Source organism: Miniopterus natalensis, chromosome 10 (assembly GCF_054644295.1).
Source record: "Miniopterus natalensis isolate mMinNat1 chromosome 10, mMinNat1.hap1, whole genome shotgun sequence".
Classification (NCBI taxonomy): Eukaryota; Metazoa; Chordata; class Mammalia; order Chiroptera; family Miniopteridae; genus Miniopterus; species Miniopterus natalensis.
This window is the reverse complement of record NC_142090.1, coordinates 50,603,321-50,620,527: the sequence shown is the minus strand read 5'-3', so window position 1 is coordinate 50,620,527 and position 17,207 is coordinate 50,603,321. Positions and strand designations below refer to the sequence as shown.

At 35.7% G+C, this 17,207-nt stretch overlaps 1 protein-coding gene across 1 annotated transcript in view; it reads left to right on the top strand.

Moving 5' to 3' along the window:
- The first annotated feature begins 6,927 nt into the window (after window positions 1-6,927).
- LOC148092258 (cadherin-related family member 4-like) overlaps window positions 6,928-17,207 on the top strand; it is a 154,063-nt gene continuing 143,783 nt past the window's right edge. The window contains exons 1-3 of the mRNA XM_087820869.1: window positions 6,928-6,961; window positions 7,929-8,096; window positions 15,413-15,583. Of these exons, the coding sequence (XP_087676995.1) occupies window positions 6,928-6,961; window positions 7,929-8,096; window positions 15,413-15,583 (373 nt within the window). The remainder of the gene's footprint in view (window positions 6,962-7,928; window positions 8,097-15,412; window positions 15,584-17,207) is intronic.

Below are 17,207 nucleotides of genomic sequence, written 5' to 3'. Positions count from 1 at the left end.
TTTATAGTGGACATAGAGGAGGGATTGCCCCATTCAGGCAACCTTCTACAGTTACCAGCTATTCACAAGAGATCCTTGTAAATACATGTATAAAGATGCTTTAATTCATGAGGGAAAGCTTTATAACATTACATAGGAATCTTACTACTAGTGCTGATATAGACCAGAACTCAGAACAGGATAGGTTACTTCCAAAAATATTTAAATCACAATACTATGGGGTGTACAATATGAGGATATTCAAGATTCCATTCTAGATTGTGAGTTATTTAGTGAGATAGTTTAAGTAACTCTAAAGCACTATAAAATATTTGTTGAGTGCTTCTCATGTATCCTGTAGTTTTCTCATTCCTTTTATGCATTACCCCATATATTCTTCAAAACAATTTTGAGGTAATTATTATAACTTCCTACATATTATAAATGAGGTAAATGATGTGTGTGAAGGTTAAATAACATCATAGCTAAAGCAGTTTTTATTGGAATCAGGTACTTCTTTATTGCAAGTGCTTTGTTGTACTATTTCTCTGAAAATCTGGCACATAGATTTTTCCATTAAACACAACACACATCAGATACTTTTTCTTCCACAGGTTTTGAAGTTGCTTTCATTTATGCACTGAGACCTGTTTTAGTGACTGGAATATTATTCTGAGGTTTCTCGTGACAAGAACTGGTGAGGGGGCCTGAGATTTTCTCTTGCTTGTGGGCTCACAGGTTTGCTTCCCATATTTCATGGTTGCTGGTAGAAAACATGATACACTTGGGTCAGAAACAAAGGACATTGTTACTCAAGGGAATAGCAGAAGCTGGAGTGTCAACACTCACACTGATTCCTTACGTTCCAAATCCCAAAGAATAATGCAGAGGACCATGTGATGCCTGGACATGCAGTGGGTTGAGTTGGGGGAAAGGATTTTTGAGTTGAGAAAACTTGAATTTTTTATAGGGGCATTAAGCCTACCTGATCTTTGTTTTGTAGGGTGACTTAACCTTTATTATATCGGACAGTAAACAAATCAGTCCCCTGTGGTCAGGTCCTTAGTTTGTGAGACCTAGAGAAATGCAAGAAACCCATGGAGAATTGTCGCCTAGCATCTCGCTCATAAGAAACCTGTGCTAGAAGATATGTGGGGAAGCCTAACAGACTACCATTTCCATCTTACATATCTGGACATAATGTTATTGCACACTTAATAGACTACAGTATAGTGTAAATATAACTTTTATATGCACTGGGAAGCCAAACAAAAAATTGTGTGACTCTCTTTATTGTGAGACTTGCTTTACTGCAGAGGTCTAGAACCAAACCTGCAATATCTCCAAAGTATGCCTGCAGGTGTAGAACTGAAGGACATAAGTATATTATTTTGTACTTAATAAATCATGAACTCATCTGTCAGTTTTATCTACCAATATTTAAAGTTATTCAGTATTGACAGCTATAAAATGTTCTTAATCTTGATGTAAATTAAAATTTATTTCAAACTGATTGAAATATATTGCATTTTACATTTTTATCAGTTTACAGTTAGCTAAGACTTATCATGTGGACAATTTTAAAACTAATTAGAAAATTCTGTTTCCCAGTTCAAGTGAGCTGACATAAGAGTTTTTATAGGTGACACACTTGTGATGGTTTGAATCATAGGATGATAGAAACATTTCCAAATTTGGCTATCTATAGCCTTTTATTTTTAGAAAGCAGCTGCTTTCTGAAGCATAGTTAAATGCCACATTTTTCTTTAAGAGACTAATAGAGTACTTCTGATTATTATTCTCATTCATGAATCATTTGCATATAATAGAAATGGTATAAAAAATTGGAAGACTTGTCATTTTGTAAAGGAAGAATATGTAACTCATCCTTAAATTTGACAATTCTTGCCTCACTGGTGTGGCTCATGGATTGTATCGACCTATGAACCAGGAGGTCACAGTTCGATTCCCTGTCAGGGCACATGCCTGGGTTGCAGGCTGGATCCCCAGTAGGGGGCGTGCAGGAGGCAGCCGATCGATGACTCTCTTATCATTGATGTTTCTGTCTCTTTCTCCCTCTTCCTTCCTCTCTCTCTGAAATCAATAAAAATATTTTTGACAATTCTTTAAACATTGTCCTATTGAGTAACAAGTAAACATCTATGTATAAATAATTCTCATTATTATTCCATATCTCTTTTCAAAATTATGATTCTTAAAGTTCTATTTCCTCATTCCAACCCCCAAAGTAGTCACTTGTTGATCAGTTTCCACTTCTGGCTTAAACTTCATCGTTGCTGCAATAACTTGCCTATGAATAATGCCAATGAATGTATTTCACATACGATGCTACTTTTGTAAACTAATTTTTGAATTATTTGTTTATTTTTAATTCTGGTCAAAACAGCTATTTTATCAGAGATTATGTTTAGATATCTTTCCCCATAAATTTTATTTTACTTAGAGTAGTTATATTGTATGAGATCATTGTTCTTTTTTTCTTCTTTAAAAATTTTTTAAAATTACCATTGACATTCAATATTATATTAGTTTCAGGTGTACAGCATAACAGTTAGACATTTATATAACTTAGAAAGTGATCCCCCTGATAGGTCTGGTACCCACCTGGCACAATGCATAGTTGTTACAGTATTACTGACTATATTATTTAGTAAACTTTCCCTTTATTGGTTCCAAAAAGTGATATTTAATTTTATTGTTATTAAAACAAAATCTAACAAGTACCTTAAGCTAAGCTGTGTCAGAAACCTGCAATTTCATGTAACTATTATGCCTCCCTCTCACACTATGTGGTTAGTTCTAAAAACTGTTTCTTTAAATCTTTAAAATCTTCCAAAAAATTTGATAACAAAGCAATGTATTTCATGTTGTCTATTATTTCACATGAGAACTCTTAGCTACTTTTTACTGTAGGAATAAGTGTTATTAAATCAATCAAATAATCAAATGTGGTTTATGAATTTGTACTACACATTTATTGCTAATAGATAAAGTTTTGTCTGGTTACAAAACTACCTCTAATTTGCAATATTGCTGAAATAATTGCATAGTTTTGACCTCATATTCTGGGCTCAAAATTTTAACATTTTGCTAAAAGTGATGTCTTTAAGCTACTGTGAGCTAATATGACCAAGAAATATTTTATTGCTAATAAATACCTTACTGCTAAAAAGTGTGGTGGATCTTGCCTCATTGTCGATAGCTGCTGACTGATCAAGGTGGTGATTGCTAAAGGTTGGGGTGGTTGTGGAAATTTCTTAAAATAAGACAACAATGAAGTTTGTTGCGTCAATTAATCTACTTTTTCAAGAACAATTTCTCTGTAGCATGCAATGCTGTTTGATGGCATGTTACCCACAGTAGAACTTTCAAAATTGGATTCAGTCCTCTCAGACTCTGTCTCTGCTTTGTCAACTAAGTTTATGTAATGTCCTAAATCCTTTGTTGTCATTTCAACAATTTTCACAGTGTCTTCACCAGGAGTAGATTCATCTCGAGGAACCCCTTTCTTTGCTCATCCATAAGCAGTAACACCTCATCTGTTTAAATTTTATCATGAGATTGCAGCAATTCAGTCACATCTTCATGCTCCACTTCTAATTCTAGTTCTTTTGCTGTTTCCACTACAATTGCAGTTACTTCCTCCACTGAATTCTTGACCCTTCATAGTCATTCATGAGGGTTGAAATCAACTTTTTCAAGCTCCTGTTAATGTTGATATTTTGATTTCCTCCCATGAATCATGAATGGTTTAATGTCCTCTAGAATGGTGAGTCCTTTCAGAAGGTTTTCAATTTACTTGGCCCAGATCCATCAGAGGAATCACCATCTATGACAGCTACAGCCTTACAAATGCATGTCTTAAGTAAGACTTGAAAGACAAAATTACTCCTGGACCCATGGGCTACAGAATAGATTCTGTAATGGATGCAGGTAAGAAAACAACATTAACCTTGTACGTTTTTATCAGAACTCTTGGGTGACCAGGTGCATTATCAGTGAGCAGTATTATTTTGAATTTTTTCTTTTTTTTGAGCAGTAGTTCTCAACAGTGAGCTTAAAATATTCAGTAAACCATGTTGTAAACAGATGTGCTGTCATCTAAGCTTTGTTGTTCCATTTGTAGAGCACAGGCAGAACATATTTAGTGTAATTTTGGAATGGTAAATGAGCATTGGCTTCAACTTCAAGTCACCAGCTGCATTAGCCTTAGCATGAGAGTCAGCCTATCCTTTGAAGTTTTGAAGCCAGGTATTAACTTCTCTTTAGATATCAAATTCCTAAATGGCATCTTCGACCAATAAGGCTATTTTGTCTACATTGAAAACCTGTTGCTTAGCATAACCAACTTCATTAATTTTCCTAGCAAGATCTTCTGGGTCACTTGCTGCAGCTCCTACCTCAGCAGTTGCTGTTTCACTTGTACTTTTATGCTACATAGATGGCTTCTTTTTAAAAATTTAATGGACCAACCTCTGCTAGATTTAAACTTTTCTTCTGCATCTTCCTCACTTCTCTCAACCTTCATAGAATTAAAGAGAGTTAGGGACCTGCTCTGGATTAGACTTTGACTTAAGATAATGGTGTGGCTGGTTTGATCTTTATCTACACGCCAAAACATTTTCCATGTCAGCAATAGGCTGTTCCACTTTCTTATGATTCTGGTGTTCACTAGAGTAGTCTTTTAATTTCTTTCAAGAACTTTTTCTTTGCATTCACAAGTTAGCTAACTGGCACAAGAGGTCTAACTTCGGGCCTGTCTTGGCATTTGATATGCCTTCCTCATCAAGCTTAATTATTTCTAGCTTTTGATTTAAAGTGAAATATGTGTAACTCTTCCTTTCACTTGAACACTCAGAGGCCCTTGTAGGGTCAGCAAGTGGCCTAATTTCAAGATTGTTGTGTCTCAGGAAATAGGGAGGCCTGAGGACAGGGAGAGAGATGGGGGAACCTTTGGTCAGTGGAACAGTCAGGACACACACATTTGTTACCTAGCCATTTTATATGGGTGTAGTTTATGATGTCCCCAAACAATTACAATTGTAACATCAAAGATCACTGATCATAGATCACAATAACAACTCTAATAATAATTAAAAAGTTTGAAATATTGCAATAATTACCAAAATGTGACACAAAGACATGAAGTGAGCAAATGCTATTGGGAAAATGGTGGTGATAGACCTGCCACAAACTTTCAGTTTGTTAGAAATATAATATCTGCATTAAAGTAAAGTGTAATAAAGCAAGGTATACCTGTGTTTCTGAGAGATCTTTAGGACATTTTCAATCTCTAACAGCCACCAGATGTGGACATAAACCAAACTTTGACCCTGGCTCTGAAAATATATCATACAATGTAAAACTCAAAATTATCAATAATAATTAGCATATGAGGTTGTTCTCATTTTAAGTATTATTAAATAATATAACAAATATTACGTTTACATAGCTTATTATGTAAAATATAATTATGTTGAGTTTAATATGGAAAATACTTCTTATATGATGATGGATAAAATGAGTTGTTAAAGAAATATTAATTTATCTTTGGTTTATCCTTCATCTTATTATAAAGTATTATTAAATAACAATAATAAGCATTATAAAATATATTATTTGAAATATTTTATAGATAGAAAAACATATTACTGTAATATATTTATATCATTTTACAATATAATAACTATAATTAAAATATGGAAATATATCACACATAATGTGATATATTTTCCATCCTTATATCATTCTTTTAAATTTATTTTAATTTATGTTTATATTTTGTGAGCACGTAATACAATATGCTGTGTTACATATAAATAATTTATAAATATACAAATGGACATATATTGGGAGACATCACTAAAACTATTTTACTAATAAAAGGCTATTATCAAAAGACTTGTGCTTTCAAGCTTATTTTATAAAACCCACTTCCTCCGTGAAGGTTTCTCTCTTTCCCCTCTTTGGAAGTGTTTTTTCCTTCCCCTTAACTTTCATATGGTTTTACTGAAACCTATCACCTGCTAGCTCAGTGTAGTTTTTTCAAATATGTAATTTTGTATTGTTCACAGTATTACAGATGTTTCCCACCACCACCCTTTGCCCCCCTCCACCAACCCCCTGCTCCACCCCAGGCCATCACCCCACAGTTGTCTGTGCCCATGGGCTATGCATATATGTATATAAGCTCTTTGGTTCTAGGAATATATATCCTAAGAATCCTGAAACACCAATCAGAAAGAATATATGCACCCCTATGCTCATAGCAACATTATTTGTAATGACTAAGATCTGGAAACAGCCCAAGTGCCCATCAGTAGATGAGTAGATAAAAAAGCTGTGGGATATTTATACAATAGGTATAGTTGTTTTTATTTATCTATTATCTTTGCTAGGTTACAAACTACCTAGGAATGGCTTGTGCTCACCTCTGAAGCTCCTCAGCCTTCAACAAAGTAGTGAATGCATTGTTAGTCACACTCAGAAATATCTGTTTACTGAATCAGCTTAGTTTTTGCAAATATATATGGAGTCTCATGTTAAAAATAACTCTTTATCCTATTAGAGCACCTTTTGTTAGGTAAACAAGGATTAAAGAGCAAATCACCTGGACTGGTTGCCAAAAGTTCTCCATAGGATACCCCACATCAACTCTAAATACTTATATAATTTAATTTGATGTTATAAAATGATCTTGGTTTTGCTGACAATCTCACCTGATTAATATTGGAAACAGACACAGAAACTGAAATATGAACTATGTGCATAATCACTCAATAAACAGAATAAAATGACTGGATTCAATGTTGAGTAATAATTTATTGACCTATTGGCTTAATTATAATAGATTGAACTTGTATATATAGATAATCTATGCATTTGTTAGTAGGCATTGCTATGGATGTTAGGCAAGCTGGCCTAGGCATGAACATCTTCAAGATTTCATTAATATGCACAGGTTTGTTTAACTTTTGATATTTCCTTTGCTTTTAAGAAACTTAAGTTTACTTGTTAATTAAGGAATTTTAATTCCTGCTGAGATATATTTAACTCATTAAATATTGTTCTCCCATTCTCACTGAGTCTCTTCCTGTGTGAGCATGTGTGTGTTTAAATACAGAACAAAAACTCATTACTTAATATTGGATTATTTCAAATGGCATTTTACTTTTGGCATTTTTTTCTTTAGGGTCTTCTTAGAGTAATCTGCTATATAAAAGAAATTCATTATATAACAAAATGTCATATGAAGTATTATTTATTAATATAGGGCTATTTTTAAAAATTGGGATTTTTCATATTTATTTATATTTCCTTTCCATCAGACTACATACTCTGGGAGTGAGTTACAGGATATGCCTATTTCTGCTTTTTGTTTTAGGGGTACAGCATAACATAATTTACAGTGAGTCATAAGTTAACCAAAAACAGAGCCTCTTTTCTTTCTAATAAAAAGAAAAGCAATGAAAATGAATAAATAAATGCAGAAGGGATGTTTCACTGATTTCTTTCAGCTACAATTTTAAATTATAATACAGCAAACTTTTACATGAAAAATATAACTTATGTGAATATACAAAACAATTTGACTAAAATGATCAATAAAGAACTTAATGAAACTGGCTTTTAACTGAAATAACCTTTCTACATAGTAGTTGTTCGTGAAGGAATGAAATAAAGATGTACAAAATGTGAGATTTCAATTTATTCTTTCTTTCAAATTTGTTCTATACAACACACAAAAAATATTGAAATATGAGTTAAAGAAAAATATTGACTTAGTTTTAGATGAAAGTTCTTTCAAAATCACAATTTTACTTATAAATATAATTTATAAGGACAAATAGAATAATTATTGATAAAGCTGTTCATTTTTTTGTTTTAACTTGGTTTTACTTAAAAGTCACTTTGTGTTATCTCTTCAGTATTTTCATACACTGTGGCAGAGATTCAGATATTAATTAACCCAGTGAATTTGCCTGAAAACATGCTTCCTGGTACTCAGCTAAGTCGAGCTTATGATAAGGACGTAGCTGGAAAAGCAGACGCCTACCACTTTCTAAATAAAACAAAGGACTTTATCATCGATGCAAGTAAGTAAATTTTAACATTAAAATTTTTATTTTATACTTATTACTTTTAAGATTCAGACTTTTAAAACATTATTTAATTAAACCTAACTTTTATATTGTATTTCTAGGTTAAAACCTGTTACAGATAGTTGCATAAATAATTTCTGAAGGGGCTTCCCATTACTACCCTGTTCCACATTCCTGGTATCCCAACATTAGCACAAATGTTTCTTGAACAAAGAAAAATTATTGTGCATTAATTTGGCCTGGGAGACCAACCATTCTTTTCAGAAAAAAAGTTTTTAAGTAATAGGAAAGATGATCCAGAATACATATTTTGGAACTAATTTCAAAAATAATTTATTAATCCCAATACAATAAACTTTTACATGAAAAATATAACTTATATGAACATGCAAAACAATTTGACTGAAACTATCAATAAAGTAGGAAATTAATGAAACTGACCAAGGGAATTAAAATTTTTGTGTAAAGGAAGAATAAATTAGTCAGTTAGGACAGGGAATATGTGTTGTGCTGTATGTTCCCCACACCACCCTGTGCCTAACCAGGTGGTTTGCGCAGCAGGTCCTCAGTAGGTTCAAAGAAAAAGAGCAACAGCATATCTCAGTTAAAACCAAAATCCAAAAAAACCTTTGTTTTTACAATCAACAATCTGACCAAGTCCAGTTACAAGTACAAATATGTTTCTGAATTTCTCTGAAATAGAGTCCACCTATTTTCTTACCAGGGTGCTTTCTACTCAGGTTATGATTTATATTGGTATATATAATTAACTAGATGTTCATTGTTCTTTCTTTTTTTTTTTTAATATATCTTTCTTGATTTCAGAGAGGGGAAGAAAGAGGGAAAGAGAGATAGAAACATCAATGATGAGAGAGTCATTGATCGGCTGCCTCCTGCACACCCCCTGCTGGGATCAAACCCGCAATCTGGGCATGTGCTCTGTCCGGGAATCCTAGGTTGATGCTCAACCGCTGAGCCAAGCCCGGCCAGGCTAGATGTTCATTCTAAACTAAAGCCTAAGATAGCATAACCCTTGTCTGGATTTCAGATAGCCATCATCATGTGTATGTATTTCTTTATGTGCTTTGCTCAAGAAATGTTAAAATATTGTCTGATATAATTTTTACAAATAAAAAAAAAAAATGATTTTGCAAACAAGAATAGACAGTTTTGTCTTATTTCCTGCCCAGTGTTGCTTCACTTAAACAGTTGTGGCTCGGCGCTGTCCCACCCTCTGAGAACAAGCCCAACCCCTTCTAAGCTCTGTTAACTCATAGGCTACTCTTTCTCTCAGTGGCTAGGACTGTACCCTAAACCTCAAAATTCCAAATTTCTGAACAACCCTAGACCCTCTGTTACCTCACACGAAGGGCCAGGATACTGGAAGCCTTCCTTTGGTGGGAGAATTTCTGATTCTTTGTAGTCAGCCAGCAATGATGTCCACCTCCCAGGGTTCTCTCATTGCTGCCATTTGGACTTAAGACTTTTTTTTCTTTTCTTTTTTCTATTTGACCTCTGCTGGGAGTGATACCACAGACCTTGGCCCAAATCCCAGAAGAATCCCCCATTCTCTTTGCACATTGCTTCTTTAATACTGTGCAAATGTCTGAATCTAATTATATGAAAAATATGTGCCCGCTTAAATTCCCTGTTTCTCATATACTTGTATCCTTAGTAATTGCTTAAGATGAAAGTTCCTGCAAATATATATTTACCCTCTTCTCTATTCTCCTCCCCATGCTATTCTAAGCTCCCCTCCCGCAACCTAATCTCACATTCTTCTTGTCTTCTCATATCTTTCAATTATGGTCTATGAAATCCCCATTATGTGGCAAATACATACATAAGTAAACAAACATCTACTTTCTCAACCTCTTTTGAGACGTCTCTTTATCTCTTGCTTGAACTAAAGTTTGGTGTTCTGTGGAACAGCCACAGGATGCCTCACGCTGATGTTACTCACTTACCCACACATCTCCTATCTCTGGATCAGGAAGTGGGAAGTCAGAATTCTGACTCCCCAAGCTGATTCTTGACCATTATTCTGATCCTCTTTACTAATTCCCTTGATCATTTTGAGGATATTTGGCTCCTTATGAAACACACCAATCACTCCATCTCTAGTCCTGGGGACTTGAATATGTCATTTACAGTGTTTCTCCCTATCCTAGTCCTGCCACCATCTCTTAGGTTACTTCAGTATTCACATTATGGCCCATCTAGTATGTTCGATCTCTCTACCTTACCTAGTATAGATTCCTGTCCCTAAATCCCTGTGACTTGAAAATCTACTTCCATCTACATACTCTCATGGCTGCAGCCAGAACCTCATCAGCACCCAGAACAATTCCTCTTCTGTACTATTAATCTCAGGCCTCTCACTCCTATACTTTTTCTGGATTTTTATTCAGCTTTCCCTATTATGTTGTTTTGTCAATGTCATGAAGGCCACAAATCCATTGCTTTAATTTCTATCATTTACCTCTTCTCTTTACTTCCCTATCCAGTATTATAATCCATCTTTCAACCCTTCCTTGATAACATCCTCAGATAACTTGCCTTGTTGTTCTATAAATTTTACCTAGAAAAGCTCCAACATGAAATAAATCCAATTGTTGATGTTGCCTGTTATACCTGAGCTGATGAGTTCTGGTAGAGAAAAACCACATAAACCAGTATATTAACACTAAATTTCACTTGGCTTTATATAATTTCTGGTAATCCCTCAAAATTTCTCTAGTTAAATCTTTTCATTCGTCAATGTGGTTATTTTAAATTTTACATAATCTCATTTCAAATCTCCTACTCACCTAAAATCTCTTCTTTCTGTGGGCCTCTGCACAGATGTCTCTTTTTCTCATTTATTCCTCTTCATCTGACCAACTCCTTCACATTTATCAGCCATTATTTCAGAAATAATTCCCTCTGGGAAGTCATTTCAGCATCCATCCTGCTTCCAACATTAGGTAAAATGCCTCCTATGTATTTTTAAATCACTTTTTAGCAATTTTATTTCCCTGGTTGAATCTCTTGAGCAAAAGGACTATGTCTGATTCAGTTGTTTTATGTCTTGATTATGTATCTGTATGCATGTTCCTAAACTAAAAGGTTCTTGTTTGTGTTTCTAATTCCTCTCTCAACTCTTCAAATTTGCATGCCCCCCTATATCAGTTTTCTGGAACTTCATAACAAACCATTCCAAAATATAGCTGCTTAAAACAACAATGAGTTTTATTTTTCATAGTTCTGTGGGTTGGATTATTTATTTTTTTCTGCTTTTTTTTTTGGTTTTGCTTGGATTCACTAATAAGGCTGAATTCCAGAAGTTTTTTTAAGTCTATTCCAAAGGAAAGTCCATGTTAACTTCCAAAACCTAGTCTATCAACCTCTAGCCCCTCTGTGAATCCAATTGATTCTATCAAATCACAAGTTGTTTAATACATTGTCAAGACTTACACTGGGACTCTTTCTCCCCTGTATCCTGACATCAAAGATAAAGACTAAAAATATCTTGCTTGAATAGAGGGGTCAAGAGAGACTCACAGGATAACTCAATCAAGTTTTATTACCATTAATCTGACTGGAGGAGACCTATTAAGAAACATTATAATAACCACCCAGTGGTTGAATCTATTAACATTCCCTCTAGGTTTGATCTAACACCACACTTTGAGATTATATATCGTCCTATTTGGGAAGGGATATATAAGCTCTATTTCAATTTAAAATAAGTTCAACTTTCAGCTGTTCTTGTTTCTTGTTATGATTTTGCTTGACTAATCGTTCCATATGATTTTGTAAAATGCTACAAAACTTTAAAGGAAGTTTATTTGTTACAGAGAAAATTTTTGTCGAGATTAAATCCATTATCTAAGACTGGTTAGCATATATTTTGAAAAAGAGTTTCCTATGGATGAGTGACTTTACCAGAATTAAGACTCATCTTTGCTCCCTCTAATACAATTGCTTTTGTGATTCACAGCTTTCAAAGAATATCACAAATGTTTCATTTATTTTAGAAGATAGATATATATATATATATTTTACTGTTTAAATTTACCTTTATTGTTGAGAGTATTACAGGTATACCATTTCCCCCCCAATTCATTCCCTCCACTTTGCTCCCACCCCCTCCCCAGGCCTTCACCTTGTTATTGACTGTGTCCATGGGTTATGCATATATGCACATAACTTCTTTGGTTAATCTCTTCCCGCCCTTCACCCCCCTTCCCTCTTTCCTCTGAAATATGATCATCTGTTGCATGTGTCAATGTCTCTGGATCTATTTAGTTCATCAGATTCTTTTGTTCATTAGCTCCTTCTTAAAGAAGACCCTTCAACATTTCCTGTAGTGCTGGTCTGGTGGTGATGAACTCCTTTAGCTTTTTCTTATCTGTGAAGCTCTTTATCTGACCTTCAATTCTAAATGATAGCTTTGTTGGGTAGAGCAATGTTGGTTGTATTTCCATGGTTTTCATCACTTTGAATATTTCTTGTCACTCCCTTCTGGCCTGCAAGGTTTCTGTTGAGAAATCAGCTGACAGTATTATGGATGCTCCCTTGTAGGTAACTAATTGCTTTTCTCTTGCTGCTTTTAAGATCCTCTCTTTGTCTTTAGCCTTTGGCATTTTAAATATGATGTGTCTTGCTGTGGGCCTCTTTGGGTTCCTCTTCTTTGAACCCTCTGTGCTTCCTGGACTTCCCCAGGTAGGGGAAGTTTTCTGTAATTATTTTTTCAAATATGTTTTCAGTACCTTGGTCTCTTTCTGCCTTTTCTGGCATCCCAATAATACAAATGTTGGGCCTCTTGAAGTCCCAGAGGCTCCTTATACTATTTTAATATTTCTGGATTCTTTTTTCTTTTTGTTCTTCTGGTTGGGTATTTTTTGTTTCCTCGTGTTAGAAATTGCTGATTTGATTCTCAGCGTCCTCTACTCTACTGTTGATTCCCTGTAAATTATTCTTCATTTCAGTTCCTGTAGCCTTCATTTCAAATTGGTACTTTATTATGTTATCGATTTTCTCAGTTATTTCCCTAACCATCTGCTTAAACATCCTTATAAACAAAATTCTGAACTCTCTATCTGTTAGCTTGCTTGGATCTATTTCGTTTAGTTCCTCTTCTAGAGATTTCTTCTGTTCTTTCCTTTGTGACATGTTTCTTTGCCTCCACATTTTGGCTGCTTCCAGGTGTTTGTTTCTATGTATCAGGTAGAGCTGCTATGTCTCCTGGAATTTATAGAGTGGCTTTATGTAGTAGGTGTCCTATAGGGTTCAGTGGCTCAGCCTCCCCAGTCACCTGAGCTGGGCCTTCTAGGTGCTTCCCTGTGTGGGCTGTGTGCACTGTCCTGTTGTAGTTGAGCCTTGGTTGCTGTTGGCATCACTGGGAGGAACTGACCCCCTAGGCCAATCAGCTGTGAGGACCAGCTACAACTACAGCCAAAGAGCTGCTGTGCTGGAGATACCCCTATGGAGCAGGATTTACTTCAGTGGAGCTTTGGTGTTCACCAAGTGCACCCCCTGAGTGTTACTCGTGGCTGTGGTATGATTGTAATCCAGTGTGGTGGAGTCTGACCACCAGGTGCACTGTCTCTGGGGCCTCCCCGAGGGTGCAAAGTCAGCCTCTGCCAGTGCCTTGCCCAGGGCCACCCAGCATGAGCTACACAGCAAACCGTAGTTGGCTGCTCCCTGTGCTGGGCTTGGAGGTGCCCAGGAGAGGCCAAGCTATGAGCCAATGCAGCTGCAACTAGTGCCAGGCCTGGGACCACTTATCAAGCTGCATGGGGCAGCTACTGCTTATTTGAGAGATTTTAGGAAAGTCCTAAGCATAAGGCTGGAGAGGCCACTTGCAAGGAAAAGCCCCTGGAAATGGCCTGGGTCAGCTGCAGGCGGGGAGGGGCGGGGCCTCTGGGAATCACGGGGCGGGGCCAAAGGTGTGAGTCAGGTGCTGGCGATTCAAATATGGCGCCTGCCTGCCGGCTGTGTCCAGGGAGGACTCACCAAAGGAGCAATGGCCTCCGCCAGCCTTTCTGGCTGGGAGGAAGCCACCCCTCCACCTCTCGCCCGGATTTCAGGCAGGTTAGTTCCTCCCCAAGTGTCCCAGGTCCTTTCAGGCTGCTGCCCGGCGCTGGGCTCAGAGTGAGAGTATCCAGGTGAGTCTGTGCCGGGCCCTTAAGAGGAGCTGCTGGGGCTCCCGCAGCCTCTGAGACCCTCAGGGACAGTCCCCACTGGTTTTACAGCCTGGAGTTGTGGGGACGTCTCTTCTGGGCCCTGGAGCCCTGGGCTGGGGGCCTGCTGTGGGGCTGAGACCCCTCCCTCCTCCGGGAAACCCCCACCACGGAGATTCCCTTCCTCATTTCACCCGGGGCACTGGGTGTGGGCCCGCAGCCGCGTCTCTGTGATTCAGCCCCGATCCGCCCGGGTCTGTGCCCCTCCTCCCGGTCTCAGTGCTTTTTCAGATCCCTGGTTGTGGGGCTTCTGTTCAGCCAGATTTCAGGAGGCTCTGAGTGAGCTGGTTCTGTATTTTAGTTGTAATTTTGATGTGGTTGTGGGAGGCGGCATTACCTACGCCGCCATCTTGTTTTCCCCCAGAAGATATTTTTTGTTAAAAATTGATGACTGTCTTTAAAAATGCCCAAATTTAATGGAACAATCTTGCCCACAAATATAGCCATACAACAAAATATTGTTATTTGTATTGGAGTTATTATCTTCTTTTTCAATGCTTTTTTTCTTGCCTTCACTTAAAAGAGTTAATTATTTTACATCCAGTCTTAGGCAAGCCCAGCAGGGAATTGGCTGCTTTTACAGTAAGTAGCATATAAAAGTACCTTTTTGGAGGCAGCATGCCTTCTTTGATAACAACAGCATCTTTGTGATAAAGTTTATCTGGATGTCAGCTCAAAATCATACCAAACCTATTTTATAATTTTAGTTAAACTCATAATAACCAATGAAGGTGGATATAAACAAACAGTTTTCTTCTCTGTTAATTAAAAAATAGACATGTATTTTTATCACAATATGAAGTTTGTCACTTATGGTCTTTGTAATCTTTGGAAATAGTTTTCAATGAAAATGTTTGAAAACAAAATACAGTTTACTAAAAAATATAGTTTACTAAAAATAGAAGTCTAAATTATAACATTAAAAAATAAGACAACCATTAGTGTTTTCTATGTACTTTCATGTTTTAAATCTTTTTTTGTGTGAAGTAGCAAAAATTGATAATTCTAAAATCTTTTAAGACTCAAAAAGTATCTTTCTATATATTTATGTGAATTATAATTCTTGGATTATCTGTTTACTAGGTTCTGGGATAATCACTTCTACTAAAATTTTTAATTATGAAACAGATCCTAGAAGGTTTCTATTGATAGTTGATACTGGAGGGTTTGTGAGACATGTTTTGACCATTAATATTATTGATGTTCCGGAACCTCCAGACTGTACTGCTGATCCTCAGTTTTCTTTAGGCACAGGTATGATACATAATTTTTTTATAATTTACTTTTAATAGCTGTCTATAATCAAAGAGATCAGACATGTTTCTCCAGTAAGAGACTCCAGTGATTTTTAGTATGTATATAATGTATGTTTATATAAATATACAAAAATATGTGCAGATATCCATGTATATAAGAAAACGTATAATATCTCTAATTGAGCTGTTTGGAAAAAAATATTTGCCAGGTAGAAATTCTCACTCTGCAATTAAGAGGTTAGAGAGCAAATAAATTAAAAACAGCAGTAGAAATTATTCTAAAGACTTGTAAAAAAATGTGAGGCAGGGGAGAAAATAAATAAATAAAAGGCTTTGAAAACGTCATACATAAATTTAAACCATTACTTATGAAAATGTTACAAAGAGTAATTGACTTTAATACCCTTAAGGCTCAAAGGGTATTTTCATATGATAAAAGTAAATAATGTGTGTTTTCCTGTGGGGATTGACCAAGTCAGAAACATAAGGAAAGCTTTCTCTAAAGAACTGAAATATTTGAGGTCCAAACCTTATATTAGTAAATAAGAAAGAAGAGGGGGAACAGTGTTTCATGTAGAAGAAACTGTATGTACAAGTGCCTTGAGGCAGGATAGAACATGGTAAGAAGTTTTGAAAGTCTATTGTGATTGAAAAGGAGGTAGCACTAAGTAATATGATTCAAAATGATCGCTGAAAGGTAACACGGGTATTTTAAGAATGTTGGTCTTTGCCCTAAGGGTGAGGTAATACTTTGAAATGTTTTAAGCAAATAAATATTTGAAATAGATTCACCTGGTTGAGTGTAGAACAAGATTTGAAGGAAACAAACTTAGAGGAGGTGTCAACAGATGTTTTTAAGGGCCAGATAGTAAATATTTGGGGTTTTGAAGACTAAAAGGCAAAATCAAGGATATTATTTATGTAGTACTTATATAACAATGTAGGAAGTAAATTTATATAAATTGTTATTGACAACATTTTAAAAATATAACAATATTAACAACTGGTATTAATTTTGTAATAGAGATCTAATGAGAAGAATACATTTTATTTATGGGGAGGATAGATTTTTATTGGGTGGAAGGGTTAAATGACTTGATATCAGTAAATAGCTTTCCTTGCTGGCTAACAAATGAGCCACTTAGAATCTGATTCTGGTTGTAGCCAAATTTTGATTTATTTTTGTGAAAAAGATCAGTTATCATTGAATATTTTGTTTTATATTTTTAATTTTTCCTGACCATTGTTTTCCTACCAAATAGGAATATTGTGAGGAGTGTTCAGTGTTCTAATTCTGATGTACATCATATTATTTTATCACAGCTAGAATGACTTTGTACAATAAACACAGTGCTTTGCATGTAATTCAATAACTGGATATTCCATACTCCATCATGCTTTAAAAGTGCAGCAAAGTTCACATTTCTCTTCTTGTTTAGCCATGATGGGTAGGCATGGTAATAAATAACATGGTACTTACAATGTTGTTATGACTGGATTGCTGCCATGTATAGTATATGAAGTAACAGTGAGCTCCATATATGCTCTCTGTCTCCATTACTAAACTGTCTGTATAGTAAAAATGCAGCAATAGACAATATGTAAACAAGTGGGTGTGTATG